The 23,992-nt window shown below is 42.4% G+C and overlaps 2 protein-coding genes across 3 annotated transcripts in view; both read left to right on the forward strand.

Moving 5' to 3' along the window:
* Positions 1-444: 444 nt before the first annotated feature.
* Positions 445-1,008, forward strand: LOC115503917 (40S ribosomal protein S17-like). The gene has a single exon (XM_032591587.1). It carries the CDS (start codon positions 445-447, stop codon positions 1,006-1,008), a length of 564 nt encoding a protein of 187 aa, XP_032447478.1.
* A 7,727-nt stretch (positions 1,009-8,735) lies between these two features.
* Positions 8,736-23,992, forward strand: part of BAIAP2L1 (BAR/IMD domain containing adaptor protein 2 like 1) — a 94,869-nt gene continuing 79,612 nt past the window's right edge. Inside the window, exon 1 of one of the 2 annotated variants that reach the window (XM_030300809.1) lies at positions 8,736-8,948. In XM_030300809.1, the coding sequence (XP_030156669.1) occupies positions 8,898-8,948 (51 nt within the window). In that variant the 5' untranslated portion in view covers positions 8,736-8,897. The remainder of the gene's footprint in view (positions 8,949-23,992) is intronic. The other variant, XM_032591639.1, reaches the window with a different exon arrangement.

A 23,992-nucleotide genomic window follows, 5' to 3' on the forward strand; every position in this document is an offset into this window, starting at 1 on the left:
AGGGAAGAAAACCAAGCGCCCAGGACAGATGATATAGCAGCCCTTACGGGTGTGGAGGGGAGTGTTAGAGCTGAAAACTGGCCCAAATGGTCAGATGTTTCCAATATTATAGAAGTTCCACCTGTATAGGGACTTGGGACCTGTACAAGACGGCGAGTAGATAGTAAGACCCATTCACACAGATGGGATCCTCAGAAGACTGCATGCCAGTAAGAGAGGTGCTAGAAGGTACTTTCCGGCCCAGGGAGAGGACAGAGGAATTTGGCTTCATTGGGGGGTTTAGTAGAAGAAAATACTATCCCAAGAGAAATTAACCCACCAAACCTATGACACGGGGCAGGGGCAGAGTCTGAATTTTATACCCTCCCTTGGTAATCTTCTTGGAGGGCCTGGCAGGAACAAATGCAAAGCTTTCCTGGAGGAACACTTTATAACCCAGGCCACATGGGGTTTTTCCAGACAAAGTGGATCACCACGCAAGATGACCTCATAATAATTACCAGATCCACCAACGTGGGCCACATTCGCACCAACACCGTGAAGAAGGTGGCCCGGGTCATCACTGAAAAGTACTACACATGCCTAGGCAATGACTCCCACGCCAATAAGTGCGTGTGCAAGGAGACCACCGCTATTGCCAGCAAGAATCTCTACAGTGAGATAGCAGTTGATGTCACTCAACAGATGAAGCAGATTCAGAGAGGCCCGGTAAGCGGGATCTCCATTAAGTTGCAGAAGGAAGAGAGAGAAAGGAGAGATCATTATGTTCCTGAGGTCTCAGTCCTGGATCAGGAGATCAATGAAGTAGATCCTGACACTGAGGAAATGTTGAAGCTCTTGGACTTTGGCAGTCTGTCCAGCCTGCAGGTCACACAGCCTACAGTTGGCATGAACTCCAGGACACCACGTGACTCCTTCTGCTGTGCTGCGATATCGTCAATAAACCTTGGACGAAAACAACAACAACAAATTCCCAAAACGGATAAAGAAAGTTGTGATTCGCCATGAGAGAGCATGCACAGCAAACACAACCATGGCTAAACGAAACAATAAATAACCAAACCAGACAAAGTAAAACAAACAAACAGAAATGACACAGAACTATCTGGGAGAAACTATAAAATGATATTGCAAGTGATTACAGAGAAGAAGGAATAGAAACCATAAGGAAATAACATCTGAAAAAGAAACAGAAAGACCCTATAAAAAGAGATTAGATTCATGGTTTTAGAACTGCCCACAAAGCAAAGTTCAGATCTAGGTGGCTTCCCTGGTGAATGCTACCAAACATTCAAGGAAAAATAAATACCAATTCTTCATAAACCCTTCCAAAGAACAGAAGATGAGGGAACATTTCCCAATTCCTCCTATAGGATCAGTATTGCCCTAATATCAAACTCAGTCAAAGACATCACAAGAAAACAACACATCAATGTCCCTTATGATACAAACGTAAGAATCATCAATAAAATACTAGCAAACTGAATCCAGCGATAATAAAAAGGATTATACACCATGACTAAGGGGAATGTATCCCAGGAATGCAAGGGTGATACAAAATACAAAAGTTCAATCATTGGAATACACCGAATCGACAGAACAAAGGACCAAATTATATAATATAATAGAAATTATGTAATATGATAGAAATTATATATTTCTATACATTTGTATTATATTCTATTATAAATACAATTATATTTCTGTACATTCTCAACGAGCAATCTGAAAATGAAAATAAGAAGACCGTTCAATTGACATTAGCATCAAAAATACTTAGGAATAAATTTAACAAAAGAAGTGTAAAACTTGTCCTTTGTAAACCACAAACCACTGTTTGAAGAAATAAAGGACCTAGATAAATGGGCGGATATTCTATATTCATGGATCAGAAGACTTAACATTGTTAAGGTAGTAATACTTCCCAAATTGATCTACAGATCCAATAAGACCATATCAAAACCCCAGATCCTTTTCCTGCATAAATTAACAGGCAAATACTAAAATTGATATGAAATACAAGGCACTCAGAGTAGCCAAAAACAATCTGAAGAAGACAAAGTTGGAGGACTCACAGTTTCCAATTTCAAGACTTAATGCAGAGCTACAGGAATCAAGACAGTGTAGCATTGTTGCGGTAGGACAGGCGTATAGATCAACTGAACAGAATGGAAAGTCCAGAGATAAACCCTTACATTTATGGCCAATTAATTTTTGACAAGGGCACCAAGACAACTCAATGAGGTAAAGAATGATCTTTTGAACAAATGATGCTGGGACAACTGGATATACACAAGCTAAAGGATGAGGTTGAGCCTCTTTCTTACACTATATCCAAAAGTTAACTTGAAATGTAGATCTAAATGTAAAACTATAGAACTCTTAGATGAACACATAGGATGACCTTGGGTTAGGCAATGGTTTCTTATATGACACCAAAATCGCAAGCAACAACAGAAAAAAATTTAGATAAATTGGATTTAAAATCAAATTTTTCAGGGGTGCCTGGGTGGCTCAGTTGGTTAAGCATCTGGACATGGTCCAGATTTAGTTCAGGACATGGTCTCACAGTTTGTGGAATTGAGCCCCACGCTGGGTTCTGCACTGTAAGCACAGGATTCTCTCTTTCCTCTCTCTCTGCCCCTGCCACCCCGCTCATGTGCACACATGCACCTCTCTCTCTCTCTCTCAAAATAAATAAACGTTAAAAAATTTGTATGTGTGTGCTTCGAAGGACACCATCACGGAGGTGAAAGGACAACCTACAGAATGGGAGAAAATATTTGTAAGTCATACATCTGATAAGAGATACGTAAGAGACTCACATCCAGAATACATGAAGAACACTGGCAACTCAATAATCAGAAGATAAAATAACACAATTTAAAAATGGGTCAAAGATCTGAATAGACAGTCTCCAAAGATGATATGCAATTAAGTGCATGAAAAGATACTCAACATCATTAGCCATTAGAGAATGCAAATCAAAACCACAAGATACCAATTTACACCCAGGAGGAGAGCCTAAAAAAAATGGACAACAAATGTTGACAAAGATGTGGGGAAATTGGAACCCTCATACATTGCTGGTGGAAATGTAAAATGATGCAGCCACTTTGAAAAACCATTTGGCAGTTCTCAAAACTGTTCAGCATGGAAGGACCCTGCAAACGCACTCTCAGATGTGTACCTAAGAAACATAGAAACTTACATACAAATGTTCACAGCAGTATTCATCACAAAAACCAAAAAGTAGAAATAATCCAGATGTCCATTGATGGATGAATGGATAAGCAAAAGTGGTATATGATGAAATATTGGAATATTATCCAGCAACTAAAAGGAACTCAGTCCTGATACATACTACAACATGGATGAACCTTGAAAGCACTATACTAAATGAAAGAAACCAATCACAATAGACCACACATTCTATGATCCCATTTGTATGAAATGTTCAGAGTAGGCAAATCTACAGAGACAGAAAGTGGATCTAGTGGTTGTATAGGACTAGGAGACAGGGTTGAAGGAAGATGAAGACTAACAGCTAATCATTACAGGATTGCTTTTGGGGTGATGAAAATGTTCTAAAATTGAATGCCCAACTTCACGAATAACCTAAAGACCATTAAATTATACACTTTAAATAGATACATTGTATGGTATGTGAATTATAGCCCAATAAAGCTGTTTTTTTTTTAACAGAAAGTGATAGGTGAAAGAGAACCAAGTAGAATTATAGAAATAAAAAAATATTGAAATTTAAAACTCAATGGGCAGATTAATTACACAGGAATTTGACACAGCCAAAGAAAGAATGAGTGATGCAGAGGATGATTCTGGAAAAATTATCCAGAATGCAACACAGTAAGATAAAGATGGGCAAAATATCAAAGAGAAGTCTGATTTCTATACCCAGGTAAACTATCAGTCAGTAGAGAGAGCCCTTTCAAAACTCCAGCTCTGATTTCATTACAAAATTAAGTGTTCATTGGCATAAGATACAAACAATAAACTATTAAAATGTCGGTTCTGAATAGCATGTCAGTACTACAAAACAACATTTTCACAGTACTTGTTAGTAATTCAGGAACAGTAGAGAAGATGGATTAAGATTTGAGCTTTCTTAAATTTGAACAAAGTTGAAAAAATTGAGCAAAGTTGAAAAGCAGAAGTGGTTCAAATGCCATTGAAGTGACAAAATTGGCTTTCACATGTATTTTATGGAATCATTGAAAGCTTCATGGTCATATAGCATTTAAAATATATTAATGTATTTTGCATTTAACTCTTATTCTTAGAAGGACTTACATGAAAGGTTAATAAGCCACTATACTTTAGAGCCATTATTTAGTGTTTTTTTTTTTAACGTTTATTTATTTTTGAGAGACAGGTGTGAGCAGGGGAGGGGCAGAGAGAGAAGGAGACACAGAATCCGAAGCAGGCATCAGGCTCTGAGCTGTCAGCACAGAGCCTGACACAGGGCTCAAACACACAAACTGAGAAATTATGACCTGAACCAAAGTCGGAGGCTTAACCAACGGAGCCACCCAGGTGTCCCTAGTGTTTTCATAAATAGAATGAGTATTTAACTTTTCTTGAGTGCTAACATTCTCAGATTGTCCATACAACAGTGACTGGATGTCTGCCATGCACTGCACATTGTAAAAAGTTCAGGAATTTTTCTCAAAATTTGTTTATGCCAATGCTTTGTTACCTTTTGGTATTTGGTGAATTGAATCTAATATCTGTATATTCTCACCAAGGACTTCAGACCCATCATCTGTTTTGCAGTCTATTTTATCATTTTTTGAAAGCTGGAAAAGCAAACTCCTGACATAGTTGCTTTTTGTGAAATAAAGAGCCTCTTGGCTACCTCATAAATGTAGTTTCTTAGAACAGTTCTTGAGCACCTACTGTGTGCCAGGCACTGAGCCACCTGCAGAGAACCAGACAGGAGTCAGCCCTGCCCTCGTGATATTTGCATTCTAATGGGAGAATGGAGTGGAAAGAGACAATCAATAGAGAAATGAACAAGGAAAAGTTTAGCTAGTGTATTAGTTTCCAACAAATTACTACACATTTAGTGGCTCAAAACAACATGCATTTATTCTTTTACAGTTCTGGGGCAGAAGTGTGAGATGAGTTTCACAGGGCTGAGATCAAGGTGTCTGCAGAGGTAGTTCCTTCTGGAGGCTCCGATGGAAGGGTCTGTATACTTGCCTTGCCAGCTCCTAGTGACCTCCTTGTTATTCCTTGGCTTGTGGCCCCTTCCTTGGTCTTCAAAATGCATCATGACAGGCTCTGCCTCTGTATCACCTCTCCTCCTCCCCTGACTTCTCCCATGTCCCTCTTATATGGACCTTTGTGACTACATCCAGTCCATCCAGATAATCCCAGATTATCCCCTCCTCTCAAAATCTTTGATCTCATTTGCAGAGTCTCTTTGCCATGTGAGTTAACATTCACAGTTTCCAAAGCTTGGACTTGGACAGCCTTGGGGAGTCATTCTCCAACCTACCATAGCAAGCGATAAGCACTATTAGAAAAGAACATGCCAAGGGGTGCCTGGGTGGCTCAGTCAGTTGAGCATCCGACTTGGGCTCAGGTCATGATCTCGTGGTTTGTGAGTTCAAGCCCCACATTGGGCTCTGTGCTGACAGCTCGGAGCCTGGAGCCTGCTTCGGATTCTGTGTCTCCCTCTCTCTCTCTGCCCCTCCCCTGCTCATGCTCTGTCTCTCTCTCTCTGTCAAAAATAAACATTAAAAAAAATTTTTTTTTTTAAAGAAAAGAACATGCCATGATAGAGAGGGTCTAAAATAACGTCTGCAGGTGGAGAGGTTAAGGAAGGCCCCTCTGAGGCTGCATCTAGGCTAAAATCCAAATTATGGGAAAATGCTGTGTGAGTGGGGGAAGCACATTCTGGGCTGAAGGAACAGCTTGTGAGAAACTCCATAGCAGAAGTGAACCTGGTGCCCTGGAGAAGGCAACGCACCTTGGACAGGGAGAAAGTTACAGAACAGCCAACGAGTCTCCAACTCACATTGCCTTTTCAGAATGGGAATACTTAAAGCCCCATTCTCCCTCTTGGCATTTCATATGGGAATTTGCCCCAAACTACTATCATATCGACAGAGACCTCTTGTGTCACAAAGCAGAGTGGAATTCTCATGTGCATCCTGGAGCATCTGGCAAGGCTGAGAGCCCCTTGTCAGTAAGTTCCGAAGAAGGTAAAACCTCAAAACAAGAGCCTGTTAGGAATGTGGCTTTCAAAGTCTTAGTGACGTTGGCATCTGCGATTGCCTCTTACAAACTTTGTTAACATAAACAGGATTTTTACTTGTTTAAACTCAAGCAAAAGTTAAAAGAGGAAACCTTGGGTGCCTGCCCCTCGGGACCTGTGCAGGGCCCACCCTTCTTCAGGCCACTCGTGTTCTGGGTTGGGGGAGGGCCGCTGCAGGGCTTTCCCAGCAGATGGAAAACTGTTGGGCCAAGTGGCTTCTCCTCACCTTCTCCTGAGTCATTCCTTTCTATGGGTTTCACTTTCCTTGCCCAGAGCGTCAGGAAGTCTTAGTACAACTTCAAGTTCAGTTTCAAGTTTGCATGAAACCAACAAACGCACTTGAAGAGCCTAATACAACTGGCCTTTTGAGAGGTCTCCCACCTTTTCACACCGACAGCACCTTTGACTGTACCTCGACTACACCTTCCATTAGGGTCCTCCTTGAATTCTACTTCTTGCATATGCATTAAGGGCTTCGGTCAAGGGCAGTTCATTTTGCGTTCCTGCACCCACCCCTCCCAGCAGAGCGCCTGGCATGGAGCAGATAATCAATACTCATACTCTTGTTCAACAAACAACTACCAGGCATCTATATGCTAACTACTAAGCTGAGAGCCGAATGGCACTATTCTTAATGTCTGTACAGACCAAGAAGACTTCTAAAGGAGCAGGATGGTCCCAACCAGGAAATTATTTCCATAAAGGAGAGTTAAATATAACAGAATATCTGTTTGTAGATTTGCATACAGTCATGAACCTGGTCCTTTGATCAAATATCAACCTTGGCAATCAAATCAGGCCATCTGAGATGCTTGCCAGTTTTAAGGTGGTTTGTTAATCTCTGTCTTTTCTGACTCTGAGCTACACTGCTGAGCTGTGGGGTGTTAAAGGTTAAGCCTCTGCTCTCTTTTCCAGCTCCTCGGTTGACTGACTGCCCTGCAGCAGAGAGTGAAATGACCCCATTCATCAGAAAGCACAGAGGTTAGTTCTAAGACAAAAGGAGACCTGCAAAGTTAAGTCAGGGATTTTCAAGTTTAAATGAAAACCAGCAGACATACGTGAGGAGCCTAATACATAACGATGGTAATTATAAGGTCATGAGTTCACCTCAATATGGCAAATGAAACCCAATTGGCAAATCTTATGAACCAAATGCTAGAGATCTCTTAAGGAAGGAGGCAGTCACTTCCACTGCCTGAAACCTAGGGCTGATGTGTTATTTCCCCCAACACCTGAGAACACATAATCTTTTGGTTCCCAAGCATGATGTTTTATAACTTGTAAAACCCGGTAACATTGTCCCAGAGTCCAAGTGGTTGTCTCTGTTCTAAGTCCAGCCACATTTCATTCTCTTGGTGTTCTCATCTGGGACACACAGTGCCTTCTTTGTGTACATTTCCAATTGAACTTTATCACAAGAGCGGTTTGGAAGCCTCATATCCTAACAGCTCATAAAAGATGCAATTGCACCCAAATGGAAGCTTTTGAAAACCAGAATAAGACCTCCTTGTTGGGAGGATGTCTCAGATATTAAGCCATGGCTCCTGTCTGAAGAAGACTGTTCTGGATCCTCAGGGTCTGGGCTGGAGCTGGGGTGGAGAAGAGGACAGGGAGCATCAGGAGCCACACACCTGCTCACTGTAAGTGTTGAAAGGAAGAGTTACCTCCACAACACCTCAGCTCACCGTGGCTCTCTAAATCCAGTAACGATCTCCTGAATAGCACGGCTACGTAACATTAAAGGTCGTTCTTGACGTAAAGTTTAAAAATGTACTGCCGTTTCTGCGACCATATCTTGGCATTCATTAAGTTTCTAATCCAACAGGAGCTTCCAAAACTGCAGGTGGCAGCCTCCTTCCTCCATCTATGAGAGCCCCTGCCTTGGGATCCCTTAGGTCTTTAGGGTCAGCGAGAGGGGTGCGCAGGAAGGGGGTCAAGCAGCGAAATCAATACAACGTGGGTCCCCCTTCCCGCAGCCCCCAAGAGACAGCACGGAGGGGCGCCCGCGGAAAGCGTGGGTCTTGGGGCCTCACCGTCCCCCCTGCGGGCTCTGTCCAAGTAGAACAGCATCGCGAGGTACCGATGCCTCGCGGGATCCGGGCAGCCGCGAGTCAGGAGCTCTCCGCGGGCAGCAACGAGGCAAAGGGTGGCCGCCCCGCCTCCGGCGCCTCAGGTGGGGCCGCCCCGCCCTCTCGGCCCAGCTCGCCTCCGCCCCGCCCACCCAGGCCACGCTGCCCCGCCGCCCCGGCTCGGCCCGCCTCCTCCCCGTCCCTCCACTCGTCCGCCTCAGGTGGAGCCGCCCCGCCCACTCCGGCCCCGCCCACCCCTCCCGCCTCAGGTGGGGCCACCCGGCCCGCTCGCCTCGCCTCGCCCCGCCGCGTCAGGCCGCGTCTCCTCAGTTCTTCACGGGCGGCGGCGGCGGCGGCGGCGGCGGCGCTACAACTTTTGACATTTTGGCGGCGGAGGAGCGCGCCGGCACTGCGGGACCGACGGCTGTGGCAGCGGCCGACCTTCGAGGGCCCCTCAGCCGCACCGGCGCTCGCGCCGCCCAGGGTCGGGCGGCCACGAGGCCCCGCCGCGTCGTCCCGCGTCGCCCCGCCGGGCGGCTGCAGCCATGTCGCGGGGGCCGGAGGAGGTGAACCGGCTCACGGAGAACACCTACCGGGTAAGCGGGTCCAGGACGGTCCCGGGGCCTCGCCGTTCGAGGGCGGGAGGCCCGGGGCCCGGGAAGGCACGGGCTGGGAGGTCGAGGCCGGGGAAGCGGGGAGGCCCCGCGGCGGCTCGCGGTCGTCGCCCGGGGAAAGGTCGGGGCGAGGAGGGGACTTGACGCGGGAACACCCTCCCCCTCCCGGCGCTGTGACGCCCTGCTAGCCACACGTTTCACAGCCAGACGTGGGGGTGAGGGGAGAGTGTCCCGCCCCTGGGGGGCCGCTGCGCCCGGGCTCTCGGGGGCCCGGGAGCAGCGCCACTTTCCTGCCTGCGAGGAGGTGGGCGAGCGGCGCGCTGTGCTCGGGCCGCGCCAGGTGCGTCCGGGGGGCGCCGCGGGCTCGGGGACCCTGCCTCGCGCGGCGCCGCATTCATTCCGCTGGGCGATTGTCCCGGGAGGCGACCGGGGTCCCAGGACCCCTCCCCCCGGCCGCCCCCGAGGTTCTAATGAAAATGGACCTTACCTGAAGGAATGCGTTGACGGTCACGCTCTTAACTTGTCTTTATTATGAAAGCGTTTTTTTCCAGAAGCAGACACAGATTTGGGATTAGTGGCCAGTTTAGTACGTTTAAGTGCTTGTAAAAGAATTCCAGTTGAAATAAGATACGTGCTTAATCATCTGCTATTAATAGACTACAAAACAACTTCTGTTTTAATTCAAAATTCAAGTTCTCTAAATTCATTTGTAGCCATTTTTAAGGCCCACCTTTTGGTCACTTTTATAGACTTTTTTTTTTTTTTTTTTTTTTTTTTTTTTAGCCCTAAAATTTAGTCTCTAGGGTTGAAAGGTCTGAGTGAATTCTTGAAATCAGAGGAGTTCATTGAGTTTTATAGGAAAGGAATAAAGAAGAGTGTGGAAATCTAGTCGTCATCTGTCTTTTGAGTTCAAAATAATTGATTCCCTTCTTCTGAATACACAAATGGGTAACGTGAATTATATTTTCTAGAAAGTTACGCTAGACGCAGTGGACACAGCATTTTTGGTCTCAGTAGTAACTGTTTCCTTGACACAAGGCAATTTTTAGAAATCACAGAAACTTGAATGTTAAAGTTTTACATTTGTATTGAGATTGTTAATATTTAAGTGATCCTGAAGGTGGTGGGGCTGGCAGTGTGGGGTGTTGACGGTGTGTAAATAAAACATTCTTACTCTAAGACCCGCGGGATTGGAGCCACTCCTGCGAGCGAGGGTCAGTTAAGGAAAAACCCAGTGCAATTGAGGAATGCGGATCATTGCAGATATCAGGCAGTCTGAGTGTCCACTGGGGCACGAAAACACCGTGAGCACCCAAGTTCCTATCTTCTTGCCTCCAGGAAGACAGGCACATAGATCTTTCCAATCTGGGATGAGAGATCAATTTGAGACAGGCAATCAGATGCTCCGAAGTAACTCTGTTTTTTCTCCCACTTTTTCCTTTCACTTTTAGCAATGACTCAGTGGAAGGGCTGTACTCAAGTGAGTTGTAGTGTCACAAATGCCAACCCCAGAGAACTGGGGCAGGATGCAAGAAGCTTGGATTTCCTTGTTTGGGTGCTACATATTTGTAGACATGAGGCATTGTAAATCATTCTCATACTTTGAAAAGTTGTAATACCCTGAACATCAGAGACCAGTTACTTATGGCTTTCCATTCCCAAGTGTCTTAAAACACGTTGAAAGCTCACAAATGTTTGTTGATTGACTTTCTTTAAAAAAAAATTTTTTTTAACATTTATTTATTTTCAAGAGACAGAGACAGAGTGCGAGTTGGGGAGGGGCAGAGAGAGAGGGAGACACAGAATCTGAATCAGGCTCCAGGCTCGGAGCTGCCAGCACCAAGCCCGATGAGGGGCTCGAACCCACCAACCGTGAGATCGTGCCCTGAACTGAAGCTGGATGCCCAACTGACTGAGCCACCCAGGTGCCCCTGTTGATTGACTTTAATACCCATTTTTCCGTTAATGTTTTCGTGTCGTGTTTTTTATGTTGAATGGTGGTAAAAGAATTTACAGCTCCAGACAGCAAGTTTATATATAGTCTAGGAGGGGAATGCTGCTGGCTCATGCTTGGGCTATGGTGGAAATGCATAGTGAAATTTTACATTTGCAGGTCTGGTTGAAAGCCTGCAATCCTGCCCCACCTCCTCATTGAGTTCTTCCCCACGCCACCCCTGATGACCAAAACTGAAAACAATTTAAGCTTAATATAGTAAAAATCTGGCAGTGTTGATGATTCTAGTTTTTTTGTTTGTTTGTTTGTTTTTTTAAGAGATTTCCTTTATGTTACCTAACAATCTACAGTGTTTAACTAATGGAAACATAACCTAACCAGGTGCAGTTACAAAAGCCACCTGCAAATGAGATTTAATGGCTTGCAGCTAGTATGGATTTTAGATTTTTTTTTTTTAAATACTCAAATTTCTCCAGCTTTGGAATAAAGGAATAAAATCTTTAGAGAAAGTGGAGGATTATAAAGTAGTGTGACTCTCTGTATGCAGTATTAAGTATCTTTCAGTATTTATTTACATATTTACTGGGTTTTCTAAAATGTATACTTAGACAAAAGATTATTCCAGACCTATGCTGAATCCCAGGAGGGTGTGTGTTTTACAACTTCACAAACAAATGGTATGATAATAAGCCCCAAAATGTCAAGCAAGGTTACTGTTGCTAATTAGAGTTCCCAAAGATCCCTCCCCTTCTCCACATAGTATGCCCATGATTTGCCCTCAGTGCTTGTTTGTGATTTTGTGTGATTTTCTGATGAGTACATGCTTTAGTGGTACGAGGAAGAAATACATTTCAAAAAAACCCTTTAATTAATAGTAACCACAACCTTCCTAGAAGTTAGAACTGTTAAAGCGGTAGGAAGTTGAGGAGGGGTGGGTGTGATGTCATCCAGGGGTGTCATACCTGCATTAATCTTGCTAAGCAGCAGTGAAGGGGGGGAAGTGTTACTTAAAAAGAGGGTGGGAGGGAAGGGACACATAAGTCTTTGTTTAAATGTCCCGGTCTCAGAGAGGCCTGCTCAAACCACTCTTTAAAATTGTAGACAACACCATCCATCTCCCAATCCCACCTAACTTTACCTTTCCCATGAAGTGCTTACTACCTTAGGATATTCTACACAACATATTTATTTTATTCGTTTATCTCTCATCCCCCTCTAACTAAAATGTGAGCTCCCAAAGGAAAGCGCTTGGCTTTGTTATATTCTGAACACTTCTTGTCATGTAGTAGGCATGAGGGTTTGTTGATTATGTGAACATTTATTTGATTTACTTAGTAAACACCTATACTAGGCCCCCCACCCCCCTTGACACTTTCCATAAAGCATTTGTTTCATTCTAAGTATACATCAGCCTTCGAGGTGGATATGGATTTTGTTTACTGTTAGGAAACTGAGGCTGACAGTCTAGGGGTGACCAGCATCCACATGCCATTTACCCTGCCAGCCTCCATTCCTCTCCTTTGGGTATAGTGGTTTAGTTTCTAGTGGTCAACAAATGCACAAATCAAATGCCTTTTCATAATTTGGTGACCTAAGATGTCACCAAAGTTTTCTGCCATTTTGTTCATCATCTTTGTTTTTAAAAAAAATTTTTTTATTTATTTTTGAGAGACAGAGACAGAACGTGAGTTGGGGAGGGGCATAGAGAAAGGGAGACACAGAATCCGAAGCAGGCTCCAGGCTCTGAGCTGGCAGCACAGAGCCCGATGTGGGGCTCGAACCCACAAACCTTGAGATCATGCCCTGAGCCCAAGTCAGACGCTTAATTGACTGAGCCACCCAGGTGCCGCTCATCATCTCTGTTTTGAATAAAAATTTGTTCAATAAGAAAATGAGGTTCTTTTATCAGGTGTATATACTAGGTTTTGTCTGTTTAATGGTTTTTTATTTTCTGGACTTGGGTTTAATTGGGACGTGTAAGTGAAAGTCCCTACCTGGTTGGCTTCCAGAGTGGCCTGTGGTGTATGGGTCTAGCTCATGTGTTTATTGCTGTAGTTATCTGTATACACTATTTGATATCTTCGTCTGTTCCTGTAATGCTTTCTTCAGGTATGCTGAAGATAAAATGGGATTTGCAGGAGCCCAGACAGCTTGCTCTTGGCTCCATGATGACTATAAAAGTAGGCAGTAAGAATCAGGTGCCAGGTAGCAGCCGAAAGCGTTGCCAGGTGTCAGTATTAAACTGAACAGCCTGGTATTGTAGCTTTTTGTCCAGTGAAGTGAAAATACAAAGCCAAACCATGGTTGTCTTTTTTTGTCATAACATTTTTCCTGATTGGAAGGAGGTTTTAGAACTATATTAACATTATTGCCATGTAGACAGAGCAGTGTCCTTTATTATGAAGCTTGGAAGGCTGGGACCCTTGGCCAGGGGACGCCATTCACAAGTTTCAGGTTGCTTTTGAATTAAAATTTGTGACATTATGCCAGTATTGGGCATTAATTCTTGCTTGGCACTTCTGTTGTAATGAGCCACAGGCAGGCCTGCAGGGGAAACCTAATGTGCATGGAATGTCAACAAATTGGATTTTTGGTTTTATCACCAGTCCACATGGCTATTTATTCTGTAATTTAAAAGCAAAAATTATTGTAAAAGTTGTATAAACATTGATTTAACTTATCTGTTGACATTTGCAGGTATATTTTTTATTTCCTAAACTTTTTATTGAACTGTAATACATGTGTTGAAAGGTGTGCTTTGGTGTAAATAGCTCATAAAACCATCACGAAGTGAACACATGAGTATAACTAGCACCCAGATCAAGATGCAGACCATGCCCAGCCCCCCTTGAAGGCCCTTTCACACCCCCTTCCCTCTGTGCTCCCTCCAAGATAACTTCCTTAACTTCTAACAGCACTGATTAGTTTAGCCCATTTTGTCTTCTTTCACCCAGTGTGTTTGTAAGATATGCCCATGGCGGAGTAATTGTAATTAGTTCATTCTTTTTACTGTGTAGTATTGCACTGTGTGAATGTATCAAGATTTATCTATTCTCCTGAGGGGCGTTTGGATTGTTTTCCAACTACTCCAGGGTATTATGAATAGTGCTGCTATGAACATTCTAATACATGTCTAATGGCCATAGGCCCTCATTTCTCTTGGATATATACATGGGAGTAGAATTGCTGAGTGATAAAGTATTTGAATATTTAGCGTTGGTAGAAACCACCAAGCAGTTTTCCGAAGTGGTTGTACCAGAGTTCCAGTAGCTCATCCTTGGCAACAGTTGATATTTTCTTTGCCTTTAATTTTGGCCACCCTGATGGGTGTATGCAAATAAAATGTTAAAATTCAAAACAAAACCATTTGCTCCAAGTTTGCGGGTTGGATGTCTGTAGCCGAAGCAGAAGCCTGACTCCCTAGGAGATTTTTAATGTCAGAAAGTAGAACTGAGGACCTAGGGAATGTGGGTCTGAGAGAGGGCCGTACAACTGTGGTATTGAGTAGAGTAAAACATAAATTTATTAGGCTATAAAACTATCATAGTTGCGCACATCAAAAAGTTTTATTTCATAAGGGGTTTTGAGGGCATAGGTGAGCCATGTTTTAACAAACTTTCCGAATGCTGGAAGAGGGGGTGCAGAGTTATGATTAATTGAATTTTCATGCTAATTTGAGGGTTTTTCTTTTAATTTTTAATGTTTTCTATTTATTTTTGAGAGAGAAACAGAGCATGAGCGGGGGGGGGGGGGGGGAGGGGGGTGCGCAGAGAGGGAGAGGGAGACACAGAATCCAAAGCAGGCTCCAGGCTGTCATCACAGTGCCTGACGCAGGGCCCGAACCTAGGAACCGTGAGATCATGACCTGAGCCAAAGTCAGATGCTTAGCTGACTGAGCCACCCAGGTGCCCTGTTATTATGAGTGTTAATGAGAGTAACTTTTCTTTTTGTGTAACTTTTCTTGAAAATGTACCTACTTTACTATTATAGGTGCAATAGACTAGTTTTTACTTTTTATTTTTTTATTTTAGAGAGCATGCAAGCAGGGGAGAGGGGCAGAGGGAGGGAAAGAGAATCTTAAGCAGGCTCCATGCTCAGCTCAGAGCCCCATGTGGGTCTCCATCCCACGACCCTGGGATTGTGACCTGAGTTGAAATCAAGAGTCAAATGCTCAACTGACTGAGCCACCCAGGCGTCCCTAGACTAGTTTTTAAAAAAGAATTTCAGTGAGTTACAGTAGGAGATTTGAAGACTAGGACTTTCTAAAGGAAATGACACTTTTAATTTGAGTCTTTTTCCCCCACCTGGTTTGTTCATGCGTGAGAACAAGTCCCCCAAATCATACTTCTCAGCATTTCCCACATTCATATTTTATTTATTTATGTGTATGTGTTGGCTTTAATTTCAGAGGCTTCTTAAAGCTGTATTTTTCAGATACTAGAAAATTTCCAAGATTTCTGTGAGGAGTCACACTGGAAGTAAAAGTCACCTGGGATCCCACAACGCAGAGATAACATTGTCGACACTCACTGTCACTCTTTTCAATATTTTCCAGTCCATCTTGGTGTCAGTATTCTATGCCTCACCAGTTTGATGACTCCACAGTACTCCATTCTTCAACAATTTATCGATCCAGTCCCCTTTTACTGGACATAAGATTGTTGCCAGCACTTTGCTGTTAAAGCACTGTAGCAAGTATCATTGTAGGTAAAGCTTTGCACAAATCTGTGATGTTTTCCATAAGCTGAATGCCCAGAAGGGAGTTGTGGGTCAAAGGTTAGGTACATTTTAAAGCATATTTGCTACACATTGCAAAATGCCCTCCGGAAGAACATGCCCCAAGTTGTGCTTAATCTGATTGTTTGAGAAGGCACCTTCCTTAACCCTAACCAATTAAGTAGGTCTTTTGAAGTCACTTCCTTTTTTATAACCTATACAGGGTTTTTGCTTTTTGCTTTTAGTAAGACCAGTATAGCTATAATGTATAGTAGCTTATGGACATTGGCCAGGACGAGACCTGAGATTTCATGTCTTCCACTATTGGGTATAATTTCCCCAATTAACTTTGTACTTATAGATGTGTACAGAATAATTACATCTCTGTGACTCTTCAAGCCTGTGTACTTTTGTTCTTATTTTCCTCAGCCTTGATTTTATATTTCTATTTATGTTATCCAAAACTTGAGTCTGTTTTTCAGGTTTATTATTTTAGGGACTGGGTTCTGGTTTTAGGAGCTGCCTCAAATCTTTGTGGATAAAGGTGAGACTTGTGTAAATGAGATAAAAAGTTGCTGGTTCCTCTTTCAAAAGTAAATTAAAAATATTACCAGAACGTGTTCCCAATCCAGGGAGCAAAACAAATGAGCACCCCTCAGAGATCTGATTGCTCACAGCCTTGTAAAGCTACATATGCTTTAAGTAGAACAGCCTGTGGGTGAAGATACCCTCAGATTTGTTGCTTACACTTTTTATTTATATGGGGATTAGAGATTAAAAAGTCCTTAAGCCATAGCAATTTCTTCACCAAAAATACCCAAGTATAGTTGAGGTTAAACTCTAGGGCAGGGGGAGGGAGATTTTTACTTATCACTTACACTCTACCTTCTAGAGTGTTTATATTTTCTTTACATGAGTAGATTACTTTTATAATTTTAAACTTAAAACAGAAATTGACATACCATTTTCATGGGTGAAAAGTTTTTGAAAACTAAGCTAAAATGTGCCATTTTCTACCTCTGTTTTGGAAATTAGCCTTTCATAGGTAAACCTAGTTTAAAGTCTCATCGTTTTTCTTTTAATTACTACTTATGGGAGTATATTTTTAACGTTTACTAACCTGAGACATGAGGGCAACAGAAAAAGAATTCAGCAAAACTGAGAACCCCAAATTCCAGTTCTTACAACTATCTTTAAGCATCTTATGCCTGATGTTGCAAGCAGCTGATCCCTTTCAAGGTGCAGCTGTAGCCTTGAAAGGTATGAAAGCTGTAATAAGGACGAGAGAAGGTGCAAAAGTGGTAATAACCTGTCAAAAGTAAGTAGGGATAAAAGTTCAGATGATTAGGGGCGCCTGGGTGGCGCAGTCGGTTAAGCGTCCGACTTCAGCCAGGTCACGATCTCGCGGTCCGTGAGTTCGAGCCCCGCGTCGGGCTCTGGGCTGATGGCTCAGAGCCTGGAGCCTGTTTCCCATTCTGTGTCTCCCTCTCTCTCTGCCCCTCCCCCGTTCATGCTCTGTCTCTCTCTGTCCCAAAAATAAATAAACGTTGAAAAAAAAAAAAAAATTTAAAAGTTCAGATGATTAGAAACACATTGTTAGAATAACAAACATGAAAAACGTTGGAGTTGGTGGTCAGATCTCAGATGACAAGTCTGACTACTAGTCACCGAAAGTGTGTCTCTTTGGACTTGAGGATGGAACAGCTCCATCCTGAATTAGGAGGGAAGCCCCTGCCTGTGTGCAGGAGGCAAGAGGTGTGCAGGACACAACCCTGCTCACCTTCATATTCTTACCAGGTACACATGTCTGAGACCTAAGCTAGTAGAACAGTCTGTTTCTGACTACAGAGAAAAGAAAATCAGGAAAATCACAATGATAATTCCTTTTACTTAAGCACTGTGCTGTATGTATATATATATCTTGCATGTTTTACTGACTAAGCCAGCCAGGCACTCCTGTATATCTATCTATCTATCTGTATCTATCTATGTTTTCTTTAATATTAATGGATTTGATTGACCAAATGGTATATTTTATCATGGGCTTCATCTTATATTTGAAGAAGCTTAAGGTACAGGACACCAACTGTGTCTGACAGTAGAATATATTTCTAAATGTGTAAAGACACTTAAAAAATTTTTTTAATGTTTATTTCTGAGAGAGAGAGACAGAGACAGAGACAGAGACAGACCATGAGCCAGGGAGAGTGCAGAGAGAGAGGGAGACACAGAATCCCAAGCAGGCTCCAGGCTCTGAGCTGTCAGCACAGAGTCCGATGGGGGCTCAAACCCACAAATCTCAAGTATCATGACCTGAGCCGAAGTCAGATGCTTAAGGGACTGAGCCGCCCAGGCTCCCCTAAACACACTTCAAACATGCAAGCCATTGTTCTATTAGGACATGCAGTCCAATTGTTTCACTCTTTGAGAAGACAGCTTGATATTCAGCTAACGCATCCATTTGCCTTATCCCAGATTTTTATATGTACTTAATGTCATGTTACTCCATTTGACCTCGTGCTTCAGTTTTCTCATCTGTAAATAAGGATGATAACAGTACCTACCTCATGTGGTTATTGTGCAGACTGAACATTGTAATACAGAAAGCTTTTAGAACAGTGTTGTTAGTAGCAGTAGCATATATTTACTGGAGTATTATCACTATAAGAGCATTGATTTTCATCTATTTTGTTTACTGCTTATCTCCAGTATCTAGTAGCGTGACTGACACATAGGCAGAGCTGAGTAAATATTTGATAAAAGAATAGTGTTGAAATTATTGGTACAAATTTTTCTGTCAGTGAGCTATATACTTCTTGAAGGTTTTTTTTTTTAATTTTTTAATCTCCTATTGTGCTGGTGCATGGTAAGAACTCAAAACAATATTTGAATAAATACTGAAGACCTATGCTTATCATGCAGTTGTAGCTAAAATCCTCACTTTGGGGGCCAGTGGGACTGAGATAGCACTGGTAATAATAGCTACAATGTTTTGAGCATCTGTTATGTATGTGCCAAGCTTATTACCTACATTCACTCTTCACCTGTTTTCTTAGGCACCACAGTTGTGCCAAGCACTGTGGTTACCACTAGGACCCACAATGAAGAAAAAAAGTCTGTGCTTTTCTAGAGTTTATAGCTTATGACAGGTCAACAGCGCCAAGGTTTTAGTCTCTCCAGCATTTCATCTCTACCTTGGTTTGCCCAGTATCATCAATTCTGTTTCCTTGTTCCTTCCCCACCCTCTCTCCCAGCGAGGTCCTGCCTTTACCAGTTCAATTCTTTTGACTTTGTTTTGTCTTGGTATTGGAAGAAAGGAAAAAAATAAATGCATGTGTGGATTAAGTTCAAGAGGAGGGGTTTTTTTTAATTTTTTTTTTAACGTTTATTTATTTTTGAGAGAGAGAGAGTACAAACAGAAGAGGGGCAGAGACAGAGGGAGACACAGAATCCAAAGCAGGCTCCAGGCTCTGATCTGTCAGCACAGAGCCTGATGTGGGGCTCGAACTCATGAACCGTGAAACCATGACCTGAGCCAAAGTCGGATGCTTAACTGACTGAGCCACCCAGGTGCCCCATCAAGAGGAGTTTTTAAGGCAAGTTTTAAGAAGTCTTGGAAAGTTGGGTTTAAGAGAGAAGTAGATGAGAAACAAAACGAAAAAATTAGAAGTTATGATTCCCCTCACTGTTATCTGAGAACTACATGTAATGAATTTGAACTATTTGTTTTTTAATTTTTTTTAACATTTTATTTTTGAGAGAGAGAGAGACAGACCACAAGCAGGGGAGGGGCAGAGAGAGAGTGGGAGAGAGAGAGGGAGACACAGAATCCAAAACAGGCTGCAGGCTCTAAGCTGATGCGGGAATCGAACCCATGAACCATGAGATCGTGACCTGAGACTAAGTCAGACGCTCAACAGACTGAGCCACCCAGTCGCCCCTGAACTATTTGTTTTTTAAATATTTATTTTGAGAGAGAGAGAGAGTGTGTGTGCGCGCGCGCACATACACAAGAAGAGGGGCAGAGAGAGAGGAAGAGAGAGAATCCCAAGTAGGCTCTGTCGGGGCTCCATCTCCTGAACTGTGAGATCATGACCTGAACCGAATCAAGAGTCAGATGCTTAACTGAGCCACTCGGGTGCCCCAAACTTGAACTGTTTTTAAATTATTTTAGGTTTTTGAACAATATTTCTCAGATTGCAAGGGCTGCAGTTTTAATGCAAAACAGAATGATCCATCTCACAGGGTCTGGGTGAGGGAAATTCAACTAGAATTATTCCAGATACAATGTAAGAGTAGCATTTAGAAAGAACTAGCAAACTAAAAAGAGAATGTCACTTGCTGTATGAAATCAGCAATTTACTTTGATCTAGTAAAGTTCCTGTAACCTATTGAGTACTTAAGACTTTCTAAACAAATGTGACTCAGCCCATGAGAAATTCTTTCCTGTAAATTCATTGCTTGATTTTTACTCCATGATACACCTTTTCAAAAACAAGTAGGCAGGTAAGAACACTTAACCAAACAGTCTAGTGTGCTCTCTAGCCTTCAAAGTATATATCTGTTGACAGCTATTTTAAACCCAGTAAGTTAATCATTACTGTTTCCTTATTATATACCGTTTATCTGTGATAAAGTTGTATATTTCTAAGTGATATTCAAATAATATTAAAGATGTCTGCATTTCTTATTTTCACGTGTCAATCTGAATTGCCTTGGTGTTTTTTTGATACCTAATCGGTCTCCCTATTAGATCATGTGTTTTCTTTTTTTTTTTTTTTTTTTCAACGTTTATTTATTTTTTTGGGGGACAGAGAGAGACAAAGCATGAACAGGGGAGGGGCAGAGAGAGAGGGAGACACAGAATTGGAAACAGGCTCCAGGCTCTGAGCCATCAGCCCAGAGCCCGACGCGGGGCTCGAACTCACGGACCGCGAGATCGTGACCTGGCTGAAGTCGGACGCTTAACCGACTGCGCCACCCAGGCGCCCTAGATCATGTGTTTTCAAGGGCAACACATGTGTTGGACACATCTGTGTGTCCAGCATAGGACTGAGTTCATTGTAAGTATATAATAAAGATTCAACACATGTATAGTTGTTTCAAAGACCCAAACACGAGAAGAACTTTAAAGAGTTAGTGGAACGAAGCCTAAGTACATGTTATCTTGTACTTGCCATGATGCCCTTCCTGCCCCCCACCATAGGAAAATACCAGAAGAGAGGCCCATTTTCAGATTCCGATTGAGAGTTATGTAATAGTCATCTTGGTACTGTGGCTATAGGGAGGATTGTGTTTCCATTCTTTGAAACAGAACATGGACCTCTGTGAACCAAGCAAAAATGGATCCTGATTTTATTTACTTCAGTCTCCCAGGTACTACTCTCTCGCACGTGTAAGGTCCAAAAGTTGCTTGGATTCTCGGGCATGGTCCCCAGGTCCCCTGTCAACTGAAGCCAGTGTGGGCCAGACATTGTTACAGTGTCTGATAGGTTGCTCATTGCCAAGGCTAGGAATGTGTGCTTTCGTTCCTGGAAACTTTCTTGGCACTGCCAAGAAATCCAAAACTATATGGAGTTATAGCACCTGTTGGACCTTGGACCCAGGATAATCATCTGCACTTAAACTATAAGGAAAGGTGGTTTCAAATAATTCTAGGTAAATGTAAAACTTTTGTTTAGTATTTAAAATAGAATGAAACTTTGTAGTGTTGAAAGGATTCAGGCCATTACTTTTTCTTAAAGTTGTTTTATCAAGGATGGTTATGAACTCAAGTTGCCCTCCACACTTAAACAAAACAGTTGAATACCTAAATTCTTATACTAAATTACTGGGTGGGATAGCTCTGGGACTTACTTTTCATGATAGGCTTGATAAACTCATCAAAAAGTTTGAACAGTTATAGAACACACTTCTTACTTTCTCCCACCAGTGTAGGATCTTTTTGTTTTGCTTAACTGTGCTTTTGCTTCAGAACAATTCTTGCTGTCTAAATGAGTAGTGAATAGAGAAAGTGGTGTTTGTCAGAGAATTCTGTTTCTTTAAACAATGAACTGAAAGGTCATGGAGATGTGATTGCTTCTAGTAGTGTATCTTAAGAGGGAACAATACATAATTTTCTGGATGATCACACCGGTTCTCATCTCTTGGTTGGTTGGGTGTTAAGGAGCTCTAATAGGTGCTCTCAGAACAGTCAGAGAATATTCTTCCGGGAGAAGATAAGCCCAAAGAGATGGCCTGGTGCTTTGCTTATCACTGGCCCATTAGCTTTTCTTGTTCAGGTCATGTTGCAAGGGATGGAGCCTTGTAACCTTGGGGGTTTCATGGCTTCATTTCTAGCATGCCCTTTGCACTCTGAAGGACTGCTTTTACAGAAATACTTATAAACCAAAGTCTGGATTATGGATGAAGAAAGGAAAAGAAGAATGAAGGCAAAGCAACGTTTAAATCCTAGCAAAACTTTCATAGGGAATTTTCTCTGTGTACTAAAGATTTCCTATGAAACTACCCTTACAGGAGGACACAGAAAAGACTTTTTTTTGCCTGGAGAAACATTTGCGAAACTCCTTCCCCAATCATAGCTGGAAAGATAGCTGCTAATCCAGCAGGAGATTTATCTCAAAATAGCTGGGTTATCTTTTTCTAGTAATGGGTCTAATTGATTTTCACTCTAGGAAGGGAAGTTGCTGCTGACAGCTACATGGGTATAAGTGCTTAGAGGCCAGTAGCACTTTTCTGGGTGGTTCTGGACCAGTGTTCACAAAGTGGATGGCCTGCACCTCAGTACATCTGGCTCTCTGTGGACAGGCTAGTTAGAAACAACCAAGGAGTGAGTGGACATATAGCTTTGTGGCATTCCGTAGCATTAAGGATTTAAAGCATGAGCCCTTAATAGCCTGGAACATTATGTTTTTGTTATTACTCTTCCTTTAAAAAAAGAAAACAAACAACTTAATCTAAGTGTTATTTATAAAGTATAAAATTCACTCATTGTAAATGTAGAATTCAGTGATTTTTTTGGTGAATTTAGTAAATTTATAGAATTTGCAACCATCGCCACAATCCAATTTTAAACATTTTATTCATCACCCCCAGAAGGTCGTTTGTGACCATTGCCATCATTCCTCCTTCTCATCCCCAGCCCCAGACAACCTCTAATACGTTTTTTGTCTCTATAGATTTGTCTTACTAGATATTTCACATAAACCGAGTCCTATAATATATGGTCTTTTGTGACTTGGTTTTTTCCACTTAGCATGATGTCGCTACATGTTATAGTGTGTTTTGGTGCTTTATTTCTTTTTATGGCTTAATAATATTCCATTTGTGGATGTACCATGTTTGTTTATCTGTTCACCAGTTGGACATTTGGGGTATTTCTTGCAAGGTACTTTTTTAAGGGCCACATTACTGCTTAATACTTAAAAAGTAATTTAAAAATCAACTTGGAGAAACATAAGTTTGGGAAGTCAGAATTCACAAGGGAAGCCCTGGCATTTTCAGATTTTGTAAGCCTGCTATGACTTAGTAAGTGTAGGGCAGAGCCTTACAGCTTTTGTGACCTTCAGTTGGAGCTGTTACTTTGAGCTAATGAAGGTGCAGGCAGTGTATTACCTCACACCTGATTTTCACAACTAATTGGCCCACTGGGTCATTGTGTCTGTTGCAGTATGTTCAAATGAACTGAGGGCATATTGTGTAGCTGATTCATCCATGAGCACATCTATCTCATATAACAACAACAACAACAACAACAATCAAAAACTGCTGTTGATGAGTACATTTTGGACATTAGATGGTCTAGGCACTGTTCTTGATGCCACAGATCTCCCTTGGCCTTAATTTACATGCATTTCCTACTAAGGAAACAGTAAATAGATTGGTAATATCATGTGAGTTAGTGAACAGCCTTTTGAAGGAAGAGAAGCAAGGAACGGAGCCAGAGAGAGAAGGAAAATAGAGGTGCTACCAGACATGGTGGGAGGCAAGTGGAGGAAAGTGTCTCTGAGAGGGTTGGCGCTGAGAACTGGTAGACATGTATCTAGGAAGAGAGCCTTCAGGCAGGAGAGCAAGTACAAAATAGCTATGGTGGGAATGGGTTTGGTGTGTTCAGATAACAGCCTGGAGGCCCGTTGTGCCTGGAGCACAGTGATTGGGGGCAGGGAAGGGGGTGGCCAGAGCCAAACCTGCTTAATTATATGAAGTATCCAGGCTTTTGGTGCCCTACCCTGCTGTTAAATGGATAAACTCTCTGATGACCTTAAATCTATGTAGACCTGAGAGTTGAGGATGAAACCATTGCAATATACTAGTTAACTACCTTTCATTGTTTCTCCTCTCCTGCTCGGATATTTCG

The sequence above is a fragment of the Lynx canadensis genome, chromosome E3 (assembly GCF_007474595.2).
Source record: "Lynx canadensis isolate LIC74 chromosome E3, mLynCan4.pri.v2, whole genome shotgun sequence".
In the NCBI taxonomy this organism is placed as follows: Eukaryota; Metazoa; Chordata; class Mammalia; order Carnivora; family Felidae; genus Lynx; species Lynx canadensis.

Bases quoted from the DNA above. Each gene is read 5' to 3' on its own strand.
- LOC115503917 (XM_032591587.1), top strand. From the start codon at position 445: ATGGGGTTTTTCCAGACAAAGTGGATCACCACGCAAGATGACCTCATA.